At 42.3% G+C, this 26742-nt stretch overlaps 2 protein-coding genes across 6 annotated transcripts; both read right to left on the minus strand.

Moving 5' to 3' along the window:
* Positions 1-234: 234 nt before the first annotated feature.
* smyd5 (SMYD family member 5) lies at positions 235-13499 on the minus strand. Of its 3 annotated transcripts, none has more exons than XM_086222053.1 (13): positions 13337-13497; positions 12510-12618; positions 12192-12331; positions 11215-11336; positions 11007-11136; positions 9478-9582; positions 9180-9242; positions 7961-8031; positions 7765-7871; positions 7525-7581; positions 7309-7403; positions 4478-4548; positions 235-4078 (listed from the first exon to the last, which is right to left on the minus strand). In XM_086222053.1, exons 1-13 carry the CDS (start codon positions 13427-13429, stop codon positions 3934-3936), a joined length of 1308 nt encoding a protein of 435 aa, XP_086078179.1. In that variant the 5' UTR covers positions 13430-13497; the 3' UTR covers positions 235-3933. The 3 variants fall into 3 exon arrangements, 2 of the variants coding, with proteins under 2 accessions (XP_086078179.1, XP_086078180.1); XM_086222054.1 differs by having other exon boundaries at positions 237-4078; positions 11067-11136; positions 13337-13495; XR_015118939.1 differs by lacking the exon at positions 7309-7403 and having other exon boundaries at positions 4012-4078; positions 13337-13499.
* A 1698-nt stretch (positions 13500-15197) lies between these two features.
* sfxn5b (sideroflexin 5b) lies at positions 15198-26462 on the minus strand. Of its 3 annotated transcripts, XM_086222055.1 has the most exons (14): positions 25681-26460; positions 22539-22607; positions 22098-22175; positions 21863-21889; positions 21701-21755; positions 21510-21535; positions 21285-21338; positions 20960-21016; positions 20740-20805; positions 20508-20598; positions 20160-20275; positions 19868-19953; positions 17736-17853; positions 15198-17465 (listed from the first exon to the last, which is right to left on the minus strand). In XM_086222055.1, the coding sequence occupies exons 1-14, from the start codon at positions 25735-25737 to the stop codon at positions 17388-17390; spliced, it is 978 nt and encodes a 325-aa protein (XP_086078181.1). In that variant the 5' UTR covers positions 25738-26460; the 3' UTR covers positions 15198-17387. The 3 variants fall into 3 exon arrangements, with proteins under 3 accessions (XP_086078181.1, XP_086078182.1, XP_086078183.1); XM_086222056.1 differs by lacking the exon at positions 19868-19953 and having other exon boundaries at positions 25681-26462; XM_086222057.1 differs by lacking the exon at positions 21510-21535.
* Between the last annotated feature and the right edge of the window lie 280 nt (positions 26463-26742).

Raw genomic sequence — 26742 nt, forward strand, 5'->3', positions numbered from 1 at the left:
GTGTGAGGATAGAGAGCAGGTGAGCAGTTGATGTTCGCCACTCTCCACTTGAGAATGACAAAAAAATGAAGTTGAAGATTTCAAACACAGCAACTAAAGAAGGGATTTAAACTTCATTTAAAAAAAGAATCAAAAAAAATTTTCAGTCAACAAACAAGCATGTAATTGATAAACTGGACAAATCAGAGTTAAAATTAGGAATGTAAATATTTTATAGATGTCAATACTTTACATCATAAACTATGACAGGGGGATTTGGGAAAAAAATTAAAGTTTCTTTTTTAAAATTCCTTGTTTAAATCGTTCACTCGGCTTTCAGAATGAGTTTTCTTGGGTTCTGAACTGCTGGTCAGACAAAAGAGGACATTTCAGCCTAAAAAGGAAGTTTAACAGGAGAGGCAACATCAAATATGCAGCTGATCACGAATCCCAAATATAATGTGATGTGCTGAGTTGTTTCAACCTACCTCAGCCCTAAAATATGAACATCATGAGTGATATCAGAAACCATAATTTTGTTTTATTTAACCCTTTAGCTACAGCTTTTAGAGGACTACATCTCCAATTGAGATATAATAAGTGTTGATATGACAAAAGGTTTTTGTTGTTTGTTTTTTCTTAAACACCTAAGAAGCACAATGGATATTTTTCTACCATCACATTAACATTGTGGAGAAATATGCATCTCATTTTCTGTCAATAGAGCCAAGTGCTTCCCCTCCTACCTATGGAAGTGACAGTAACATGCCAATTTTAGATCCCCATAGTCTTTGAAATACATATTAAACATGTCATACTTGGTTTGTTAGAATAAAAGAGTCTTTTCTCTGGATCGTTAAAATTCTAACAGACGCCCCCTCTTCTCTCCTGCTCAAATACACTCATTTCCTGCCCACTCAATCCCAAAAATGAGCCTCCTATCTGCCCCTCTCCTCTCACGGTCACCTCCCCACTTCCTCTTGTGAAAATACTGTGTGATGTTGAGGCTCGCGCTGCGTTTGCCCGCCTGAGCTCAACCCCAAAAGTGGGCGACCACACCAAAGTTGCAGAGCTCCTGCAGTTTTTCTGGCTCAGCATCAGAGAACGACAGCCGACGGAGGGGGAGCATCCAGAGGTCCAGCCTCCTGCCAGGCTGGGTCCCAGGTGTGCATCTTTTCATGGACATAATGTGCTGGGTTTTTTTTTTCTCTCTCTCTCTGTTTTATGCATCCTGAGTAAATTAACATTTGATGCATGTATAGCGACGACTGGGGACTGAAGTTAAGAGAGAAGGTTAAAATGTCAACCATAAATGACTGAGAGCTCTGGGAGAAGTGTAGGATTATGCTCACTGTTGCAAAAGCACTGATCACTGCTGTTTTAAAACCTCTTGGCACTAAATAACCTGCACTTCCTGTGGCTGGGGCTCATGGGCAGTCATCTATGTTTTCATGACATCAACAATCTGGAATGATGCGCGCCATGTTCTAAGTGCACAAAGCAAAAGGCTGTCGAGGGTTAAGAGCCATAAAACAAGGGCAGTGATTAGTCACCCCAACCCTCCTGAGTACAGCTGTTTGTTATCAATGTGCAATGACTCAACAAATATTCGACCACAACAATCCGCTATGAAGCAGGTAAATGACTCCACAGACATCTACTTTCAAAGTTTTATCCCAGACTGGTAGAAACATCAACTGCTACGATCCTGTTTGTTGCTGTGTGACTTACATGTTCTCTTGTTCACTCGGTGCCGACTGAGTAAATTGCATTTACTCATTCAATGTTTCCAATCTCCGTCAAATACTTGGCTTTATGATTACAGTCTTTGTTGTAATATTGATTCGCGCGTGGGCAGCTGCAATTTCACTCACGGAAACGAGGCTGACACACAATTCTCAACAGAGGACAAACGGTCACTGACAGAGCCATTTTCCACTCAATGTCTGTACAACTCATTAAGTTCTGTTCAACTTCAGCTCATACATCACATCATGGTATGGACGCCCAACCGTATGTAGCTGGATGCCGCCAGCATGACAGCACTGTTAATTACAGCAGAATACAAATAAAAAGTGTCTTCACTGCTTAATGCATAGCGGTTGTGTCCCTTGTTAAACGTGCAGACAAATGTTTTAACTTTTATTTTGCTGACCTGGAGAGTAAAGGTTGTTGCACATGAGGGTACGCCCGTTAGCATCACGCTAACATCCCATGGCTGAGCTCACTCAAGAGTTGCCTCAAAGCTTCCCTGCTGACATGAAAACCTTTTGCAAGATGAGGTGAGCATTGTGAAAAGTTCCATTTTCACCCAAACCAAATTCCCCCAAACATCACCAAGGACACCATTTGCATAAGAATGATAAAACACAAAACATTTTTACAATGTTTTGGTTTTGTTTTTAAGAAATTAAGGTCTCACCGACGATGTAAACCCCAGTGTCACTGGTTTATAATTTATCACCAAACTAGCGAATGTTTTTTTTTTTTTTAATAAAAAAGTCTTTGTGGTAGAAAGCCTACAAGCATTTCTTCCACCAACACCCCGAGCAGCTGAGCAGACGCTCCAAATAGCTTCAGTTTTTCCGTACAGAAGCATTGACAGTAACAGACTAGCAAAACAAGCTGGACCTCAGGGTCAAGCGTGCTCTGATCTGGGCCTGGATCCCAAATGTGAAAGCCCTCAAAAACACAGCGCGGTGGAGTTGAGAGAGTTTTGTTTGGCTCGGTACGCCTGCACATTGAATCCAAAATGAAAACAGCAACCATGTAGATAAAAGTTCTGATTCTTACAGTCATATCTGATGAGCTGTGCAGAATTTTTAAAGAATCCTCCAGAGATAAAGAGAGGCATATGATTCTTTTAATTGTATCGCCATTATGGGTGTAAACTGATAATCCAGATGACATGATTGTTGCGCCGCATTCCTATCACAGTGACGTTCTTGTTTTGTCTCGTATTATATGTCCTGCACCCTCCTGTCCTCCCTCAACAAAACTCAAAATTCCATCTCAGCCAAGTTCTGGCATGTAGAAGCTTTGGTCAACAAGAGATAGAAAACCAGTTCAGCTTTGGTTTCAAAGAGTCTGGCGCCAAATCAGCCACCATAATGTTTCTGAAATTAATGGGGGAAGCAACTAAGATGTGAATATTGGCCAAAATAACTTTTTGGGGGCTGCAGTCGAGCAGCTAAATATTCACCAGCTTGACGCTCACTTTGTTTATCTGCTTTTTCGACAGTTTATGGTGTTTTGACTGAAAACTGCTCCCAGGCTACATTTGGAAACACGGCTGAGCTCACTACCACGGAAATTAAAAACAGTAAAGTTGCATCTTCTCTCCCACGAGTAGTCGTGTGAGTCGATGTTAATACGAGAGTATTATTCAGATACTCAGCTCTTTAGTCATATTAGCCATGTCAAATCCAGCGCGTAGACACTCAGATGAAACTGTTTTCTCTTTTGCAGGTGCAATTTCTAATAAACTAAAGGAACTAGCGCCTGATGTTTCACACTGAGGGGTGCGGCACAATACGACAAGCTGGCCGGAACTGTCCTGACTGTAAGAAACAGGGTTCTTCCTTTCGCGTGAGTCATGAGGCGATTTTACGTTCCAAAACTAACTGGTAGGCTCAAGCTTTTAAATGTGATCAAAAGAGGGAAACTGCAGATACAAGCGGCCAAAATGAGTTTCCTCCATGATGGGACTGAGCTGGGATGTTGGTTCCTGTTTCATAGCTTGTAGTGATTCTAACAAACTACACCTCTAAACACCACATATGTAAACTGGCATCGTTCAAAAAAAGTGAAATGTCTTGACAAGATGTTTCTCCTCATGACTAATGGGAGCAGTTCTGGTGAAGTGCAGAGAAACTGGTCTTTATTCATCTGGGCTTCATGGTTGCTTGGCGTGGTGGCAGGAATGGGAAAGGCCGAGAACAATGCGGGCTTTTATCAGACGTCCGTCATCTCATCTTCCATCTCATCTCCCTCCGTTTCACCTTCTGCCTCTTCTTCCTCTTCCTCCTCTGATGTCACATCAAGCTCATCCATCTGGGAGATGCACTTTGGGCATGAGCAAACAAACAGGTAGTTCTCCCTGGGAAGAAAAGAGTTCACCTTTAGCATCGATAACACCTGCTAAATCAATCAGCGGCAGAAACTGCCGCCACACGCTCTATCAGATGGTGTGATACAGGACCTGTGAAGGTTCATACCACCAGCCTGGAGTGTAACTGCACTTTCTCAAAGCTATAAATGGACACATGATGTGGTATAAACTACGAGCACGTCTGGGATTCGCCTCTCGAGTGCGATTCAAAGATACAAACCGTGTTGATCAATGAAGAGCATAAGCACAGCCGCCGCCACCAGACCCGCAGCATCTCCGCCCTGAGACTGCCCATTACCGCTCGGAAGGCTTTTTATTGATCCAGATGGATTCTTAGCTGTATGACCCTCATTCAAGTGATTCATCCGAGGGATTGTAGCTGTTCACCTTAGAATCTTGTGTCTGCTGTGACGGCTTCTGTCCTGCTGACAGCAGTCCAAATAACTGATGCAGATCTCCTGAAAATTGAAGAAAAACGGTTGAAACGGCTGAAGAAGCACAACATCAATAACATGAAGGTTCTGAGACTAGAATTCTTAACAGCATTTTAGTCCCTCAACTGGTGCAAAAAAAAAAAAAAAAAATGGCCAAAAGAAGGATTATAGTTCTCAGTCGATACAATGGATTTACATCATTTGGATTCCAGAGAAGCTGTGTATGACATCAGGAGAGGTTTAAAGAGGACACAGTGAGCTTAGTATTTGCCCTACAGTCATAACACTGAGCAGTACTTTGTTCACAGCGACTTAGCCCCAAAAAATAAATAATTTTTTAAAACAAAAAATTCAAGTTTGCTGTCATTTATGATCTACTAGCTTCTCTGATCGGAAGTGTTGAGTTCAACACACACAGGGGGCAGACGACAGAGCCGAGGTCGTGGTGGCGAAACACCACAGCGCTCTTTTACTAGCCTAGCAGAGCTCGTCAAACATCAGAAATCAGTGAGGTTTCAATAGCAAATGAATCCATTTAAGGAGGACTGGCTGGCACTGTCACAGAGGCCTTCACTGCATACAGTGGGGCAAAAAAGGATTTTGCAGCCACCGATTCTGCAAGTTGTCCCATTTAAAAAAGATGAGACGTCTGTAATGTTCATCATTGGTGCACTTCAACTGTGAGAGACAGAATGTTAAAAAAAAAAAAAATCCAGGAAATCTCATTGTATGATTTTCAAGGAATTTATTTCTATAACGGTGCAGAAAATAAGTATTTGGGATGAGCCAATTTACAGTAGGCAAGCAGTTTGGTGACAAGAGATCAACTGTTGGAGCAATTATTAGAAAATGGAATCAATACGAGGTCACTGACAGTCTCCCTCCACCTGGGGCTCCATGCAAGATCTCACCTCATGGGGCACAAATGATCTTGACAACGGTGAGGAAACAGCCCAGAACAACACGGGGGGGAACTGGTCACTGACCTGAAGAGAGCTGGGACCGCAGTAACCAAGGTTACTATTCGTAACACACTACATCGCCATGGATTAAAATCCTGCAGTGCTTGAAAGGTCCCCCTGCGTAAACCAGCACATGTCCAGGCCTGTCTAAAGTTTGCCAGAGACCATCTGGATGATCCAGAGGAGGATTGGGAGAATGTCATGTGGCCAGACCAAAATGGAACTCTTTGGTATAAACGCCACTCGCCGTGTTTGGAGGGGAAAGAATGCAGAGTTGCACCCCAAGAACACCAAACCCACTGTGAAGCATGGGGGTGGAAACATTACGCTTTAGGGCTGCTTTTCTGCAAAGGGGGCAGGACGACTGATCTGTCTTCAGGAAAGGATGAATGAGCCATGTGTCGTGAGATTTTGGGCAAGCACCTCCTTCCATCAGTGAGCGTTGAGGATGAAACGTGGCTGGATCTTCCTGCATGACAATGATCCCACACACACCGCCCGGGCAACGAAGGAGTGGCTACGTAAAAAGCATTTCAAGGTTCTGGAGTGGCCAAGCCAGTCTCCAGACCTCAATCCAATAGAGAATCTGTGGAGGGAGGTGAAAGTCTGTGTTGCCCAGCAACAGCCCCAAAACATCACTGAGAAGACCTGCATGGAAGAATGGGCCAAACTACCAGCTACAGAGAAGCAAACCTGGTGAAGACCTACAGGAAACATTTGACCTGTCATTGCCAACCAGGGTTACATTACAAAGTACTGAGGGGAACCTTTGATAGTGATCAAATACTTATTTTCAGCACCATTATACAAATTCTTTGAAAATGATACAATGTGATTTCCTGGATTTTTTTTGTTACATTCTGTCTCTCACAGTTGAAGTGTACCAATGATGAACATTACAGACCTCTCTCACCTTTTTAAGTGGGACACCTTGCAGAATCAGTGGCTGCCAGATACTTTATACTTTTGCCCCACTGTATGAACCATCGAACTTGTAGTCTCCATTAAATGGGCTTGTTATACTGAGGTGTGTCTAATATTCAGCCCACTCCATTTACATAGATGAGAGGGCCGCATATTAAGAACACCAGCTGATATAGTGCCCTCCCCAACAACACCTCCACCCACTGTGACCTCAGTAATAAACATAAAGTAGAATTATGACCTTTCTGACGGCGTCAACAGAAACTGAAACATTAGACGCTCAGTAAAAGCAGGATTGATGGCGGCGCTGTTGGATTGGATCGTGTTACATTGTACAGGTGTACCTAATAAAACTGGTCAATGAGTGCATAAATCTCTCACACTCTCTCTCTCTCTCTCTCTCTCTCACACACACACACACACTCTGCTTTTTTCTTAGCTGCTTCTGCATTTTCTCCCTGAAAACGGCGTGCTAAGATACGACCGTTTTTTCATTAAAAAAAAAACAACAAAAAACTGACTTCTTCCAAATTGAGGAGGACTTGGCTTTAAATCCCTGTTAAAAAAAATTTAATTTGTGTTTTTCTAGTTTCTCCGTCACACAGGAAGCAGCTCGTCCTTTCTTCTTGTCTACTGGTGAAACGTGGTACAAAGTGCTCCAGCGTTTCAAGGAAGGGGAGCTTTGCTGTGAGAATAGCGCGGCTGCATGACATTACTGTGCTGCACAGATGCAAGGCTTCTCAATCTTTCTGACAGCTTGACAAACCCACTTCATTCCTCAAAGTCTCAGCCTTCTAATGCCGTCTGACAAGGCAGCGTACAAAGCTAAAGAGGGACGTTCTGTCCCGTCTAACCCAGGCCAGCATTTATCAATCCAGACCCAGACGTGTCAGCTGACCTCTCCTGGGCTGATGTCACTAAGGGCACTGAGGTGAAGCAGGAAATTGTTGTCAGGAAAGGATGCCTCTGCATTGGGTATGCAGCTGTGGTTACCTGAAGGGGTCACAGAAGCAACATTGACAGAGAAGGCGGGGGGTCATCAGATTTGACCTGAGTGCTTGTGTATATGAACTAACGTGACAGCAATCACAACACAAACATGGGCATCACTTACATGAGCTCTGAAGCAGGAAAAGTCCAGAGCCCTCACAGTTGAGGAACTCTCCCGTTTCTACAGAGAGAAAGAGAGAACTCACGCACACATCTGGAAGCTCACAGGTTACATCATAATTCTGGCAGACACAATCAAAAACACTCACACTTAGAATACGACCATTACAAATCTGCTCAGTTGAGACAAGAATAATTTACTCTAAAAAAAAAAAATACTGCAAAGCTGAGATAAATGTATGACCTTTCTCAATGTCTTTGTACAGCTGGTCGATAAAGGAGTCCAACTGCTCCCTCTGCTGGGCAGGAAGCTCACATGCATCACAGGCATGAACCCACTGACTCAGGGAGCTAACGGTTACCAAGACAGAGAGGGGGGGGAGAGCATGATGATCCAGAGGGAGGGCTATTATATCAGGAGTGAAGGGTTACACGGGTACCTGGTGCCGATGCCTTGTCCGTTGGTTCCGACAAGAGCGAACAGGGAGCGGAAACCCTCGGGAACAAACCACTGCAATGTGATCATAACTTCACTGTTAAATCACGGACTCTCGCTCCACCTGTCAGTCGCTGCTCCCGTGTACATGGGTGTGTTGTCTCTTTAAACGCACGTTCTTCTATAAAATTGAGGCTTGTCAAAGGAGAGTTTCTGTTGCTGATGTTGGAACATTTTCACCGGCATCTGCTTGTTGGTGAGCAGTAATACATCAAAACTAGCAGGTTGGTTTTGATGAAGCATGGGACACCCTATCACATTTTATAAATTAAAAAACAAAAAAAACCAAAATCACTTTGCTGTAGTATACCTGTATGATCTTTGAGGGAGTTACATGTGTAAGTATCTGCATGCGTACCACGTTACAATTTCTTGATTGGCGCTGCACAGGGATGCAAAAGGAATTTCAAAGGAAAGTGACAAAGTTGTTTTCTTACACTATGACACTTTTTTTTTCCCACCCACTGCTTCTCAGGGAATACCACACGAACCTTTATGAAAAAAAAAATCCGTATCTACAGTGATAAAAGTGTCGGGATATACATCACTAAAACCTGCACCTGCCAACAGCGCGTCCTTGAAATAATGAGCTCAGTAAGGAATCCGTTTCAGACGTAAACGCAGGCGTAGACGATGTCACTCGTCTGGTGGAGGTCTGATCCATGCGTGGAACGGAGGATTGGTTCTAGGTTGATAGGTCAGCTACAGCATTACTACAAACTGAGGGAACTCATTTAGCCGAAACTGACATGTACGTATCAGATAGTAAATCCTAAACAGTGTTTGCTTCTCAGGGTGACCAACCATCCATAAGTCACACATAACCCAGTGCACCTTCACATACTCACTGAAATTATATGTCGGTTATTTTTACAAAGGGGCAAAAAAAAAAAGAAGACTCAAGCATTTATGTGATGACCTAAATACTCGCCAATTTATATTTCCGCCCGCTGACAGATTGTTCTGACGATGATGAAACGGCATCAGTGTGACACAAGGAACATTTTAGGTGACATGATAGACTAAGTAGGCCACCGTTACATAGCAAAGTGTCAGCTGGTCTATGATGAGTTATTATTGGCACCTCTGCCGCTGCCGTGCAAAACGAGGTGTGTGAAAACCGAAAACATGACAGAATGGTTACACACTTGAGCGACACTTACCCGACTCAGATGATCATCGTAAAGTGCTTCTCTAAAAAGGCTGTGTAGCAAAGCCAACTGCCCCTGAAGAAACAGTGTTGCATAAATATGTTTGCGTAACAGAACACATAAATCATATGCATAGGTGGCCTCGGTGAGAGGTCAACCTGCGTCAGAGAGGAGACGCACTTTCATGCTTTGCTCACGGAGCTGTGAAGAACAGCGATTACCACGAGAGCACGATATTGTCTTTGAGCTGCTGCACTTGTTCAGCCACTCCCCCTTTTTCCCCAGCAGGACAAACGTGATAGCCACTTACTCTGAACTTGTCCCCCAGGAGCTTATGAGCCATCTCCTCTTCCTCGTTTGCTGTTCGGCTGCAGAAGTGTGAGAACAGCTTCTGCCAGTGGGCTTTATCTTTAGCCTGGACAACACACAATGAACCCATTAGCTTTCTCACTACTTCTTTTATTACATTTCTTTTAGTTTGATGAGAAAATCGTTAACACCAGCAGGAGACTCAAGGAACAGGCTAAATTTTTGGGAAATATGCTTATCAGCCATAATTTTTAATAGATACATTAATCATCTCTCTCTGCGTGCGTTTATGGAGCTTCAAAAACCCACTGCACTGCTTGATGCTAGTTAGCTTAGCTGCAATGAACATGAGCAATGGGACGGTTTTAAGTGATTAAATACACCTGAATCCATAAGGATCTTTGCCTGCATTGATAGAACTGGAGGTGTGTTTTATCATTTGCTGTGAAAAAAACAAAAAAAAACAAAACGATGACAATTGGGAGATGCTGTTATCTAAGAGTCTGGTACACAGCAGGAACCACAGGAACTAAGAGAACGACTGCTGCTACCAATCCTGGCCCCCTTGATTAGGGAGGTTGAGGGGGACAAATCGAGACCCTGAATCTGATCCATAAAACACAAGAGGAAGAACGGAACAGGAGGTCCTGGTATATTTCTGATTAAATAACTTTAGTTATGTAGTAAATTTCAACTGTTTTTTTTGTTGTTGTTGTTTTTTTCACAGCGGATGGTCTGGAGCTCCAGGATTCACAATAAGTGTACCCCCCCCCCCCCCCCCCCAAAAAAAAATCAGCATGTTCCTTTAACAACAGGCAACGTTCGTATCGATGTAACTCAGCATCGGTGAACGTGAATGTCTAGTTTTTCTTTCGTTTCTTTATTTGCACATTATTTGAATAAAAAGAGAGAAAAATAAGAAAAACTCAGATGTGCAGAGATGTGAGATAAAGCAGGAACCCAGTACCACAGGCTTATCTAAGAAAACCTCACCGGCTGGAGGGACAAGAAAGCAATAATAACATATTTATCTTTTTAGTTTGGTAGCAATACACAATAAAACATAAATCAACAAAATTATCTTTTACCTAATCACGATTACATTATGAACAAGAATGGGAGGAAAATAAAGAAAAACTATTTTGAAAGCAAAGTAAACATCAAGATTCAAGACCAAATCATTTCTGACAGACAAGCACGTTTGAGTCTCACCTTATAAAGCTTGGTTTTAATAGTTTTATGACTTAAAACTAATTTGCTCCTGCGAAGGAATAAAAAGAGCAAACTGCTCTGACTTGTGTGCAGCCACAGCCTCCATTCACCCTTTACACCTCACTAGACTTTGAGTTCTCAGTGTCATACTGTGAAACTGCTGCAACTGTTTCATCCAAAACTGTTTTTTTTTGTTGTTTTTTGAAATAATAGGGTTCCAACAGCGTGTCATGTGACCACCAAGAGTGTAGAACATCGTCTTCTTTGTTTTTTGGGAGAAAATAAAATTTTGACTTTCTGCTGTTTGCACAGATTTACCTGGATAAGCACCCAGGCTGCACTGACGTGTAGAAAACATAGGAGTGATGAGAGTCTGACCTGTTTGACCACAGCTACCATTCTGGCCATGAGCATGACACTGGAGGTCTCTGGAGGATAATGCATGCTCCTGAAGAGAGGGCGCCATGTTTAGACAGAAATCAGGTGAATGTGCGGTGAAAAACAAAAAGCAAAAATCCTCTCTTACCTCCATGCATCTTTAAGCTTGTTGATAGGGTGGTCCGGATCTTCCTGGGATGGGCCGAGACACAGAGCCCGGTGGTACTGGTCCGCTGCAGCTTGCCGGCACTCACTGCTGCAGTACATCACCTGCAGAGGGAGACGGTTTGACAGAACTGCTGCGAGTAACGTGACCTCAGAACAACTGTTGTTTGGAGCCTCTGTAGTGAAGACCTGAGGTTCATTATTAGCTCCAAGGAGGAAATCTGAAGAACTGCAGGGCTGCACCTCGTCTGATTCCGCTACATACAGAACATCATCATTAACAAGACAGTTCTAGCTTTCACTTGATAGTAGCAAAGCTTCTTTTGTCAAACATTAGTGACATTGATATTGTGGTCAGAAGTGGGAAACTATCAATCGGTTACAGCTGGACACTGTATCAATGTGATATGAGACTAGATTTCATCTTAGAGTTTGAAAATCGCTACATTGTGATACAGAAAAAAGTTTTTTTCAGTTTTTATTTGCTGCATTACAACGAATGACGGCAGTTCGTTCTTACCACAATGTTCTACCTAATTAGCCTTTAACCCTGACACCAAAATCCAAATATCAATATTGAGGTATCTGCTCAAAACATATTGTCACAGTCGATACTGTCACAGCAGCATCACTCAGGGCCGGTACAGGTTTGACTCATTTCCAAAACAGTGTCATTTGTGCACTCAGCCTGGAAAAGAATACCCAATCCTGTAAATGTAAAGTACTATTTTAGTATCAACATTTGATTAATGCACCAGACAGATCCATTTCTTTATCGATTCACGGAACCAACGCATGCCTCGAAAACAAAATCCATCAGTCACATCGTCCACTGTTGATGCATTAAATGTTTCCTGCAGAACACAGTCGATTCCAAATCAATAGGCCGTGTGCCTTACAGTATACAGATTCACATACTTCACCAGCCAATAAACCAATGGGAGTCCTGACATGACCCACCTGACACTGAGGGCAGGCCTGGTGCAGCTCCGGCCGAACTCGGCAGAGCTCGGGGTGAGGAAGGATGAGTCCAGGGATGCCGCTGAGTCTCCTCGCATTCTCCTCGGCTGTTTCCAGAGCACGTAAGCAGTATTCGCACGCTAAAAACACGGGACACGTGGTGCAGGAGGAAGAGGAGAAAACACCGTGTTGGTTCACAATAGGACGTCTGAATTCCAGCGTTCCAAAAAAACCCACTTCCATCTGGGTTAATGGATAATTCATGTGTTGCTGAAGTAACAAACAGATAACTTGTAGATGTTTTTATCAGCGTCTCACCTTTATATTTATACAAAGAATTCCACAGGAACTGGGCGGAGACAAGAGGGCGTTCAACAAAGATGGTCTCTCCCCTCTTGATGCTCCTTTTGGCAAAGAGACCCTTACCCTGAACAAGGCAAACAACAACATTGTCCCCCCAGGATACCATCATGTTGGTGCACATAAGCAACATTTTACTTCAGTACAGAAGAGTTATATATGTCTTATATTGTCCTTTTAGTTGCAATATAACTTGATTGTATCATAACTGCAAGAATCACCAACAATAGATCAAAGTTCCTGATGTTTTTGTTTTTTCCTGCTTCCTCCCATTTCCTCCATAACAACAATCACCGAGGGAGGTGATGTCATTTTGACTCTCGTATGAGATTAAGTGTACCTTTGATTTCAAGTATTTTCGTCAGAATCAGAACGTATTGAGAGTTCTTCGTGACTTCTGCTGTAGTTGAGCAACTATGAAAGAGCGTCCTCATAAATTCAAATTGAATTTTACCAACAAATGAAGACTTAGAAAACTTGGGAGAAAATTATACCCTCGTTTACAGAAGAAATGTATCAATGTAGAGTTAAACACATACACATACGGTTGCATTTCCTTTTCCTCGGCATGTTATTTATCAAAACGACCAACATAAACTTTAAACTCATTCTTTAGCGTCTGGTTATGACTGAAAACCTCAGGTTTAACCGGTTTGTAGCACTTTTTGAGCTCATCATCTTCAGCTCCCAACAGCCGGCACACCGCCTCTGTTTCACAGCCTCATTCAGCCGAGAGTTCGTCAAAAAAAACAAAAACAAAAGGCTCCACAAATTTATCATCTTACCTTAATATTGTCTATAAATCTGACCTCCACGCTGCCGGCAACTTTACCGGGGTCTGCACAGAAGGAAAACATGTCATCCAGGGGAGCAGCCATCTTGCCGACGACCTTTCCCCTCTCAACCCTGACACTGACGTCTGATCCCCGGGAGATGCGGCGGCGACATCTAGTGGCCGACATCTGAACAGCAGCGTTTTATCGCCACAGGTTGCAGGTGAATATTGATTGACAAACTTCTTCACTCTCATAAAAGGTGAAAAGTACAAGCTCGTGTACAAGTCGACCGACAAGAATTACAGAAGTAAAAAGTAGCCCATTCTTACAGGTTGATCTTGTGACAAAGAGGTTGGTGTGAAAACTCATTTTAAATATCATTACAGTGACGCGTTGGACTGTTTTCTTTAAGATTATTTGAGCTGAAAAGATTTTTTAGGATGATTTTTTTGTTCGCTTGTTGTTTTCCTTGAACTAGAGGAGGAGAAAAAGATTGTACAAAATAGCATAAACAAGATTAAGGCTTTGCCCACTATTTCTCAAAAAAAATTTGTTATACTTCTATACAATGTACATATTCAATGATATGTATTTTGGACTTTTTTTTCAATACAAATGAATGAAAAGACCATAAAACAGTACAGACTGAACAAATATGCATCATCTCTGCAACGGTCATATCAATAATGATAATTGAAATATTCTTTTCATGAGGTACGCAGCACGATGGATGAGATCTATTTGTAGAGATAATGAGATATGAGTGTTGCAAAGGACGAAAGAGTTTAGTAAAATGCAATGTAATAAATCACATTTGAAGATGTGATGTTATTTTTTTCCCCTTTCCTTTAGTGTTTTATTCAGCTTTTTGGTGCACGTCTCTGAGTTCTGCAACATTTTCAAGACTGTCTCACGCTGCTTTGGAAAAGCCTCATTTGTAGTCCAGCCTTTTCTTCCGTTACTTGTCTACTTCAGCATGAAACACAGCTTCCTCGCTGCCTGCTGTTGTTAGACGAAGCTGTGGGGGGCACGAACAGAGCACCTCAGTTTCTCTGCTGTTGGTTTCAAGAAGCAGCACATAAAATCTTCAAGATGCGGTGGATGAACTCTATTTTTGATGAAGATGAAACAGAAATGTTCCCGCATGGACTGGAAAACTTTTGAATTGTGTGCGTGTGCATCAAACCCAATCGACACCACTGGCTGACTGATACTTGACTTCTAACTTGGCAACTTTTCTAAGTTGAAGGCGGTGCTCTTCCAGACACACACTCGGGTGTTGCACCAGGGATCTGCTGGAGCCACTCTACCAGTGGAGGGGCCCCCAGTGCTCCGATGACTAGTGGCTCTCACACGGGGTCGCTGCATCTACCACCACCACCTTCTTCTGTTGTTCGTCCAGCAACGCGATGTCCGGTTGGTGAGCCATCGCCATGATGGATCTGGAAGTCCCACAGGATCTTAGCTGGGTCGTTCTCCCCCACTTTAGGAGGGGTCTTCCATTCTGACCTCCAGACTTCCAGCCCAAACTCAGCGCAGATGTTCTTGTACACTCCACCGGCCACTTGGGTACGGCGCTACATGAAGGCTCCTCCTGCCTGCATCTTATACCCTGCTACTATGTGCTGAAGCGTCTCAGGGACACACCTGGGGTCCCGTCTTCTTCTCTCTGTCGGTGGGTCGTGCTGCGCGGGGGCTTGTCCTTCCATGATGGTTTGTCCTCCTCCTACATCCTCCTGTAATCTTGGTGGTTTCATCCTGGACGGTGGCATTTCTAGTAGCCGCAGATACCCGAGGACAGGTGTGCTAAGAAGTTTTAAACATTAAAATATACGGAAATAACAAGAAAGTTAATAGAGTAAGAGTATTTATTATGCAATTTCAATTACACACGTATTTGTTTTTACCATGTTTGATTGGCAAAAAATTAATACATTTTTAGTTTTGAAGCAATATAAAGACTTAAAAACATTACTTAATAATTAATAGGCTAATACAGTGTGTATAAGTTATCATTCGTCCAAAATATTGTGCAAAACAAGTAATTAGGAATATAATAGAGGTTTAACAGTCAGTTCTTGAGTAAAATACCTCTCCAGCCAGCTAACAAGGAAAATCAGCATATTTGACTAAAGTAGAAAAACTTACAGACTCTACGTTGTTTCACATTATGAAGGTTAAAAATACTCAACTGGTAATCAAGTGTATTTCTCAAATTTAAAGTAGTACACCAACATTTAGAGTAAATCTTCACACTGGCGATATTCATTCCTACACGTTTAGACAGATTAACGTCTTTGCGCGGTAGTTTTCTACCTCGCGGGATTATGTGATACGCCGATGTGACGACAGGAGGATTGAACATGGATCATTACTGGTGTTCCTCTTGTTTAAAACATATAAAAGGAAGGGAGGACGTAAATAAAATCCTCAGTGAGGAGGCACTGAACATCTACAGAATCTGTCTTAACAAAACATTTCTCAATATAAATATTACCTATAAATGACTCCACCAACAGAACACCCTTCCACACACCTAAGAACATGTTCAGTAAAACCCAGTATTTTCATATTGGCAGTGACTCCACCACTGAGAGCACGTTTCAAAGGAAGGTATTCATGAGTATAAAACAACAAAAGATGGATTTTTTTCTTTATATTTAAAAGAGAATATATTCCATGGTCACAAAATTTAAAACTACACACGGCGACAAAACCCGCCTCTCTCAATTTCAGCTGGCATTCGGGTCAATAGAGGCTGAGTTTGACTTAAAAATAACCTCAGAGGGGAAGTTTTTTTGCCGACTAGCATTCCCACTGAGTCTATTGATCAGTCAGTGTTTGCAGATATAAAGGCTGATGTTATTTTTAGGCTGGATAGAAGTTCAGTGGCTGCTCGATGAACTCCACGTTCTCCCTACAGGCTCGCATCCTGTACTTCGACAGCAAAACGCATTCGTGTCAGCCATGTAATATTTAATATTTTCATGGGGGCTTGAATAGCTTCCTCTAGGTCGAGGTCATAAATATATTTGAGGCTACTTCCGCTCAAAGCTCCTTCGAATATTTCCATCACAAATATAAAACAGACGAGGGAGCGAACCATAAATCCACCACATGACCATGTGGGCCAGCTAACTGCACATATATCGGCACTGGTTTTTATGAAGTACAGAAACTCCAAACAATTTTTTTCCGGCTCCGTGGGACGGTGAGCCTGATAATGAAATATGGAATAATGCAGCTATAAAGAATATTTTCTAATTAACAATGACTCACATGGCTGCTTGTGTATGGGAAAGTTATTGCTTGGAGGAGCATTATTGCCAGACTCTGCAGCCACCCTCAGTCTTACAGAGATTCATGTTTCTGCTCACTTTTCCTTCTCAAGCCGGTTTGCTCTCTCATCATTTAATACGCTAAAAACTCACTGTTCACTCCCTGCTCACCTTCAACTCACTGGAGTTATTGGAGACCAAAAAAAAAAAAAGAAAAGAAAAGAAAAGAAAAAGGTCTGTAATGGACTTATTTTTGCCTGAGAAACACTCCAAATGAATAATAACGCTCTACATTAGCTGGCTGTTTGCTAACCAATTGTGCTTATAAGGCGATGTCAGGTCCTATTTGTGTCAACAGTTTGTTTCTGCTGCCCCCATGTGGCTTAAGAGTTATTGCATTGAACATTCGCTATAGTTAAAACAGATCATAATATAGTTGAGCACCCATGATTATACCCGGGAGTGTGAAATACTGTGTTGTTTACAATTTTGTTATCAAATGTATTATTATTGCTATATACAGAGTTACAACTTGCTCTATTCTAAGTTATTTTCAAGCTCAAAAGAAATAGAACCGTGTGTGTGTGTTGTTAAAAAAAACAAACTAAAACTAAGAAACCGTCGTATATTGTGATTTGTGGGCTTTGACTTGATGATGCCACCGAAATTCCTAAATCCTTCGACAGGACAGCAGGCAAGAGATGGTCCTGAGAGCTATCTGCAATTCAGCCTCATTTCCATCCTCACTCCCTGTCCTCTCCTTTCTCACAGCGCGCCATCCATCATAAACCCTTGTTGTAGGTCACCACCTTGCAATCTGTTGCCATGGCAATCTCTGGCTCAAGACGAGACACCTCAATCTGCAAAAACAAACAAACAAACAAACAAACAAAAAAAACAGACTGAAGGTAAAAATTTTAGCTCTACGCCTCCGCTTGCTTATCTTTATAAATCACTTAGGCTCTTAATTACATGCGTAGAGAGAGATCTAGAATAAGTCACTTTGTGCAGGGGCCGTGCATGTCAAGTGGTGTATGTGTAATTTGACTTCCTCCCCAGCTGCTCCCTGAGCCATCTGGCCTTGAAACAGCAGCAGAGGCGGATGACTTGACAGCGTAGATTCTCTGTACCTGAGACATCTGGGGGAACAGGCTGATGGCCACGGGCAGGGAGAGGCCAAAGGTAACCAGGCACACGACGCTGTGGATGGGCAGCAACAATCGGCGATTGCTCTGCAGGAATCGCAGCCTGTAAGAGAGGAGATGTAGATACAAAACAAACATGAGCCTGCTGTGTGGATCGATCCCGGATGACTACAGAGAAGCCAGGAGTTATTTTTGGATCTGGAGAAAAACATCATGTGCAGGTTTTTTTGTTTTTTTTTTTAGAGGGGAGCTATTTCACACAATTAGTGGGTGTTAGAATCTGTCTGTGTCAAACTTCCAGTTCTGTGTATAATGAGTCAGAGTGCACAGACCATTTTAAACCATTAATTAGACAATCATTTCGAAAATGAATACATATGAAGGTTAAAGTCTTTTTGTGTGAATAGAAAAGCTGCCTCTACCACTACCACTTCTGTGCTTCCGCTGAGTGAATATATGGGACGCACTTTAGGGCACAACATATGTTTGCTCTGCGCAAACACAGGAATATTTTAAGGCCTCTTTGAAGCAGAAGAACAAAACATATAAGAATGAAATGGTCATTTGTCCACCCTTCAAAATGTCTATTTCATTCATTCATGTCTGAATTAGGACAGAAAAAAGGTTAATTAGGGATCATATTCTGATATGAGGGCGGCACGGTGGTGCAGTGGTCAGCACTGTCGCCTCGCACCAAGAAGGTTCCAGGTTTGAGTCCCAGCTCCAGCACAGGATCTTTCTGTGTGAGTCTCCATGTTCTCCCTGTTCCTGTGTGGGTTCTCTCTGGTACTCCAGCTTCCTCCCACAGTCCAAAGACATCAAGAGAGGACGAGGCTGATTGATACTCTAAATTGACCGTAGGTGTGACTGTGAGTGTGAATGGTTGTCTGTCTATAAGTGTTGGCCCTGAGAAAATGGATGGGTGGATTTCCTGATATGCAGACATGTAAGGTATATATTGAACTTAAGCAAGTACTCTGCAATTAAAATATACTTGTCAGTCCCCCACCAATGACTCCAGTGTCCCCAAATCAAAATTTCCTCAAGTTCCTCAGCTTTTTGATTTGTCTCATGTCTTCTCTTAGATTAATGACTAATGAATGATTGCCATCAGCTGAACTTTAGGATTTGAGATAATCAGTATGACACCTTAGCAGGGTAAAGTGTTAAACTAAGGCAACAAGCAGTGTAAAGCTCATACATGCAACATACTATTATGGAAACATTATGCTATGCATGCTAACATGTTAAACTAGGGCAATAACACCTTATAAATGCAACATAATAACATGTTAACAATATGACAGCTAACATATTAGCGTGCTAACATATTGAACTGAGAAAATAAACAGCGTAAACCTTATACATGCGGCATATTAACATGTTAAAATCATCACAGTGAGGAAATTAGCATGCTAACATGTAAAGCGAAGGCAATAATCATGGTAAAAATAATTTGCCTGCCATACATTGGCATGTAATGACTATGAGAATGAGCGTCAGCATGCTTACCGGCTGAACCAAAACAATTTAAAAAAATGGTTGACATAACACCTGCTGAACATTAACATGGCAACATCACAATGAGCATTAGCATGCTAACATAATAAAACTTTCACCTGCTGAACATGAGCATGTAGCGCCTGACAGAGCAATTGTCTCTTCACTGACATGCGCAGTCATGGGTTTTTTATCCAAAACAATTTCTAGTTGATGGAACATCGTAAGGATGTTTTGATCTGAATCGCTGCACATTATTCCTCTGCTTGGCATGTAATTGTGTATCTTTTGTAAAAAGAAAAAAAGAAAAAAAAACATTTTATTTCCTTCACAATGCAACCTGACAAATGGATTGCTAGTCGTGATTTGAGAGGTTTCACTCAGACGAACAAAAACACTGACTTGGGCTGCGGCTCAGAATAAAATTAGATATTGAAACATTTCACTCCGTGAATCTATGTTGGGCAAAATTAGCTGATAATTTCAGGCCAAATGCTGAACGATTTTCTTGAAAATGTATTTATTATTATTTAGTTAGAATATCAATAGTTGCAGCAGTAGTTGTTTTTTTGTTGTTGTTGTTTTTTAAAAAGGCAACATATTGTGTCTTTAGTCACCTTTCTAGGTAGGACATGATGATGGGGGGCAGGACAAAAATTGGCATCGGGAGGACCACACGTGTGAAGGCGGTCTCCATGATCGCCTGGGGAAAAGATGAGAACAATGTGCACACGCTTCATTTCAACGTCTGCAATGAGTTGGATTTAATTTTCACTTTCATAAACTCAGATGGGTGCTAAGTGACAGGAGCTGAGTGAGAAATAATGCATTTTCCGCAGCCATCACATTTACAATTCACAGAAAAACACCACACATTCGAGCCGGCCCCTCGCGCGAGTTGCCACTTACGTGCTGGGCAGCAATTTTGGAAGATCCCACCACATTCCCGCCATCGTCCAGCACATCGATACCTTCGGACAACTCATTGTGTCTCATCAGGCCCACGTTACAAATGTTTGCACTGGCTGAGGGGAAAGAGCACACACTGACCGTTTAAAAAAAAAAAAAAGGATTTTAAATTCCTTAACTGAATGAACCACACATTGATGAAGTGAAAATTTGGGTGAAATTAGCATTTTATTATCTTGTGTAAGTTTCCGGTAGAGTAAATTTTACATGTTGTGACTGCAGCCACCAATGGGCCACATAATGACCCCTCTTGATCACAACTAGCACACAGGGTCCTTTGAAACCTACCTACAGCTGGAAATGGGACAAATCTCTGTATTATCATTCTGGTGGCAGGATTCAGCTTGTTGGCCTTTTGAATCAGCACATTCAGTCCCACCTAAAAAAAATATATATATATATCAGTTATAAGAAAACACAAAAATAAAGTTCCTATTAATTAGCTGAGTTTTAAATATTCTATTACGCTTTTCAATGCTGTCTTTCTTTTTATGAGAAGGTGAAGAATAAATACACTCACTGCAATAGATACTGCGCTCGTTACTGCCCCTACATATCCTTGAAGGAACTTGGATGTTGGAGTGGGCTAAAAAGAGGACAAAATAAATATTGCTTAGCATCATATTAGCTCCAAACATATTTAATACAGGGAAATTATACATTAAGAAATAGATTTCAGAATTTTTTTCTCTTCCCATTCTGGTTTTAGTCAGATTACGTCCACGGTGAGTCTTTCTGACCTTTGTGGCATTGCGGTTGGCGTAGTTCACGCAAGCGTTGTGGCTCTGATTCAGCCACTGTAGGAAAGAAAGGAAGAAATTACAGGACAGTTACAAGAAAAACTCTTGGGGAGGAAGAAAGGCAGGAGGAAGAAAGGCAGAGAGGGCATAGATGGAGGGAAGCAGGATTTTGAGACAGAAGAAAGGCAGTTACTGTAACTGGCTTACAATTTTTATTGAACAGTTTTTATTCCTATTTAAAAAAAACAGGTGGAAAAGGAATAAAAGTACACAAAAACAGGAGCTCAGCAGGTGTACAAACAGAATGGTTTGTTATTTACAGTACCTGCCATATAATGGTAGACACCACAGTCTGATTTGGGAGCAGAAGGCCAATGACCTAAATGGAACCAAGGAACGAGAGCTTATTTTTGAGGCAAAATAAGTCCCAAAGAAATGATTGTGTCAATGTAAATGGGTATTGGTGTAGCCAATCATGAAAGACTAAAACAAAAAAGAAAGAAAGAAAAAGCTTCATGATTAAGATGTATGATTTTCATATGGAACTTACAATCGGTGTTCCAAATGGTACATAACCTGTGAGAAAATAATCTTCAGTGTGAAAACAATCTCACACACACACACACACACACACACACACACACACACACACACACACACACACACACACACACACACACACAAAGACAAAAATGGATCAACTTTACACAGTCAGGCAAAGATCTTCATCTGAGGTCATACCTGACATTCGAAATGGCATGAAGATCTTGTCTCCTGTGTCAGGATGAATGATGGCCTGCGTGCAGAGAGCATGACATCATCCTCATGCTGTCAGGAGCTCCCAGACTTGAATGTATGGAAGTGCAGTAAAGCCGGAGAGCGTACGGATGCTCGATCACTTACCTGCTTGATCTTCTGGGCTTCCCACAGCTTCGCGGGAACATGGCGCGTTTAAAAAGAAGAACAAGAAATCATCAGATTTACTGGCAGTGACTAAGAGATATTCCTGAACTTCCTGCCATGAGTGCAAATACTTTATAATGTCCTGTACTTGAGGTTTCCTCAGACTTTACTTAAGACTGTGTGATATTACACAGGAGCCGTGTCCTGCGTCACAGCAACATCAGTAAAGACTCACCTGAAGGTCAGACACTCCAGGTGGAAGGGAGCCAATTTTATAGTCATCCAGGAGTTTGATGCATTCTTTCAACCGCTTCTACACACAAATAAAGCAGGAGAAAATGTAGGATAACAACTAAGAGCAGGAACAATGATTGTCAGCGATTCACTTAACCTCTGTCAATACCTGATTTTCTCATAGCACAACCAGCTGTATGAGGTCATTGTCTAAAAATCTGTTCCTAATTGGCAAAAACAGATTATTATGAGTGATGAGCGAAGGCAACTGGATGTGTGGATGGATGTTCTTCACACACAGACCAGGACAAGCACGAGTTCAGTTTACATTACATTCATAGATGTGCCTCCACTGAAACCAAAATGTCTTTGAATTTAATACCTATGTTTTATTTTAACCAAACCACACATACATGTAGAGGAAGCAGAGCACAAGCGTTACCTCGGATACAAACAGGGTACTGGGGTCAATGATGTCTATAAAGTGTCTCAGACGGCCAAGAAATGAACCCTGGAAAAGACAAAGTTCATGCTTAATGACGGCAGATAAGAGAAGAACAAAGGGACATTGATAATATCCTACATAGGCACAGGTTAATCTTTCTATTCAGGACAGGAGAGGATATGAGTGGCTTGAACTGGCCACCAAGGCCCCGCATGCATCAGTTTCACTGCTGGGGCACCACCCTCTTGAGAACCCGCATCACTATTTCTGAATTCATTTTCATAAGTTTGATTGTGCTTACATGTATGAGGTGTACTGCAAGAATACATGACATCAAGCATCCTGAAACAACATCTTAGTTCTTCCACTTTTCATTTCAGCAGTTCCTTTTATGCATTAGTGAATTGGGGGGAGGGGAGGGGGGGCCTAATTTGAAGCCTCAGTTCTTCGCTGCATCACTCTGACATCCACACAGACACGAGCACCGGGTCAGAACTTCGAGGGTTTAGAACACCACCACATTCCTTTTCCAGTCACCCATTTGATGGAGTAAGAAAAGTAATGAGTACACCAAGTGTACCACTGGCAGGAAGTAAAAAGTAAAGTAATTCTGAAAAGAGTAATGAGTAAAAGGTCAACTTTGAGCAGCACTGCCTCAGTGGGTAGAGACTGAAAGTTTTGATTTATCAAGTCTCAAGATGGAGGACAAGGAGTCTTTCCTCCTTTTTGTGAGAGGAATTCATGATTAAATTCACATCTGAGCTTGATTTCTGAAAAAGACGTCAGGTAACTTGAATCCCGACAAAGTCGATGATTAACAAACTGATAATCTTTGAATCTTGCACGCAGAAACGTCCGGACAAACCACTTAAGATGGAGGACGAAGCTTCAACTGAGACTGAGTAGTTGAAGTTTTCAGGAAAAAAATTCTATACTAAAAAAAATATATATCAGAGAGAGTTGAACGTGTTTTAAAGTGAGGCGCGGAGCTGCTGGTCAAGCATCCTGCTTTCTGTTCCCTTCTCTGTCTACAGCCGCTCCTGCCAACACTCAGTGTGTGCCAGCACTCTGAAAAGGCCCAATAATGCCAAGAGTCTCTTTGGCAAAGCAGATGGATGAAAACAAGCCAGTTTCAATCAGATTCACTGTGAGACATTTATCAGCTATGAAGGACGGACATCACGGCGGAGAGACGACGGAACAAACCACTTTTTTTTTTTTTTTTTTTTAAATCATACTGAATAATAACTGTCAATCCAGTGCTCGGAGACGACCGGAAACGACCTTCATTCCTCCTGAAGATCTCTGGAGTTCACGATGCCATTCGCACGCCTGCTCGCCTGACACACCATACGTGCCGCAGCGCTGTTGTAGAGCGGCTAGAGTGAGAGAGGATCTGTGTGAGGAGCCCACTTTAATTATGTATGAGTCTCAGCTCCCCCGAGAGTACACAACAAGGCAGGCAGAGATGCAGCGCGGCACAGAGCACACAGACAAACCACACAAGATTTATGCTGATTCAAGGACTGGCCTCATTTTAGAGGCTTTGATGCAAGCAACTGAAATCACGAGGCACCTTCATCAACCTGGCCGGATGGAGGCATGAAGAAGCTTCAGGAGTGAAACCGATGGATGGCACATCAGAAAAGTTAGATAACCCCTGCTGACACACCACCATTAGAGAGTGAGAAGACTCTCATCAAGATCGATCCATCGGAACACACAGTTCTACGTTTAGCTTCGATATCGTTTGAGAGCCTGCAATGGAAATATTGTATTTTACTGTTTGACAAGAGACTTCTGAGCCCGATGCCGGTACTGATAATATCATCTATCAGCCAGGGCCCTTTTTCTCCCCCACATGTTGTTTTCAGAGACTTATCAGACTGATACCAATGCATGGAGGCAGGAAGTTTTTGGTTTAAAAATCCAAACTCACATCAGCATACTGGAATAAAATTCGTCACTGTGGATTAAATCATTAAATTCACCCCAAGAATCTTATTAGCCTGAATTGAGTTCTGTAATATAAAGTTTTCTTATCAGCACAACTGCGCCGACACTGATATGTTTATGACAGGCCGGTATTATCGGCCACACTGATATATCAGTCGCACTGACGTCTGGATGAATTCTTGTCTTTCTTATAATGATTGTTATTCCAAAAAATGATCTTCTAGCCTAAAACAATAGAAGAGTTGAGTGTAAAATAGAGATTTTTTGAGAACCAACAATCTGGTCTGTCATATTACAATCAAGCCTGAAATGAGTGCAATAATAATAAATGCATTTCAGTGAAACTTGTTCTTCATACCAGCTGCAACCATGAACTCTCACTATCGGCAACAACATCTCCTGCAGCTGCTATTTCATAATTACAACAATCTGCATTTATACAAAGAAGTATTAGAAACGATTGGAGTCTCTGCAGCTTTAATGTGCCGTCGGAGTTGACATGAAGGTCACATTCAGGGATGACGACCAATGCAAATTCATTTGGAAGGACGGAAAATTGAGTAATGGGCTTCAGATGAGGACCGACAGTCCGTCAGTCACCGTGGAGAAACAAATCACTTTCAGGGTGTTACTTTATAAATGTTGTTTGCGCTGGATTCCTGCGCAAAAACCGTGCGCAAATTTACATTTAACCGACGAATTGAGATGTAGAAAACATACAGAAATGAGAAAACACAATTACAACGGGACATTTATTCAGTATACTGGATTTTACATGAGATTTTATCGAGATGGACGCGGCAGACAGCCTATCGCAGGCGTCTCTACAATCTGGCACGGAGGTTGAGAAATCTGTCAGCGGAGATGATCAACAGCGATGTTTTGCTGCCAGCTGATCAGCTCCACTACGAAAGCAATGATAGCAGAACTGATAATCGGCGCAGAAGTTGATAATCAGCCGAAAGTTGCAGCAGTTTTGCAGGAGCCATCAACAGACGGATCAAAGGCAACTTTCGCTACAAAGTGGCAGCAGCATCCGGAGCAGAGCAGCCGCAGCAGCGCGGTGCAGGGCGGAGGAGGAGAGGGCGGAGGAGGAGGAGGAGGATGGGGCTGTTTTCGACCCGAGACCCTTAAAAACAAAATGCTATGAACGCACCGCGGAGGAAGGACAAAGCAACCTTACCTGGTCGTACCGCGATCTCCCGAGCTGGAAAGCGGGACAAGCTGCAGATTCCGCCATGACACCCAACTATTTATTTATTAATGAAGTGGATCATGAACGCGTTCCCAAGTAAAGCGAACTACATTCAATAGGAAACTAGTGATTCAATGAGGCGCAACGTCTGCTGGGATGCGTAGTCTTTTGCTTTCCATCAGCGCAGGCAAAGTTGAAGCGCATGACTACACATCCCGAATGATCGATCAGGCGATTGCGTAACTGTTGAGATCGATCTGGGAGAGCTAGAGGTTGATCCGTGTGTGATGAGGGGAGGGTTTGAACCTCTGTTGTCAGAAGAATCCTCTCCTCTCTTCAGGTGAGCACCCTTGTGGTGGAAGAACAAAAAATAATAATAACTCTAAAAAAAAAAAAAAAAAGCTGGAAGGAAATGAAATCGTCAGGTTTTTTTCTGAGGGGAAAAAGCGAGAGAATTACCACACGTGTAGGGATTAAATACCGTTACATCTGCCTCAAAGTACTGAAAACTAAAAAAAAAAAAAACCACACACACAAATCCAACGCAGTATATATTTTTTTAAAAATGTAGTAATTTACACAAAAATGTCAACTCGAACTTTAAAAAAAAAAAAAAAAAAAACGGTCAAACTAAATGCATAACGTGCACAATGCAAACAGTCCAGCCTGCCGCGTGACATGGATTCCAAGTGGGTTAGAGTTTTAGGAGTGTGCTAAAAATATGGGCTAGAAATGGGCTGCTGCATGTCCTAATTGTGGGCTAAAGTTTTGGAGCCAATTAGGGTCCAACATCAACCTATGTAGGTTAACCCGAGTGGGGGGGGGGGGGGGGGGGCGGCGAGAGAGAGAGAGGGAGAGATAGAGAGGGAAGGGGCGGGGCAAATGTGGTGTACCCCAGTTATGGGCCCACATGGTTGGGCTGCAGGCTACAGGGCAGAATTATGTAGGCAACTATGCTAATGTAGTATGACATCTTTATGAGGGAAGAGGAGATTGTTCTTTGAATACAAAACAAAACCAAATAGCATGAATTCTACATGTGCTGTCAAA

The sequence above is a fragment of the Aulostomus chinensis genome, chromosome 13, assembly GCF_037954235.1.
Source record: "Aulostomus chinensis isolate RoL2024-O1b breed Wild chromosome 13, RoL_Achi_v1.0, whole genome shotgun sequence".
NCBI classification, from domain to species: Eukaryota; Metazoa; Chordata; class Actinopteri; order Syngnathiformes; family Aulostomidae; genus Aulostomus; species Aulostomus chinensis.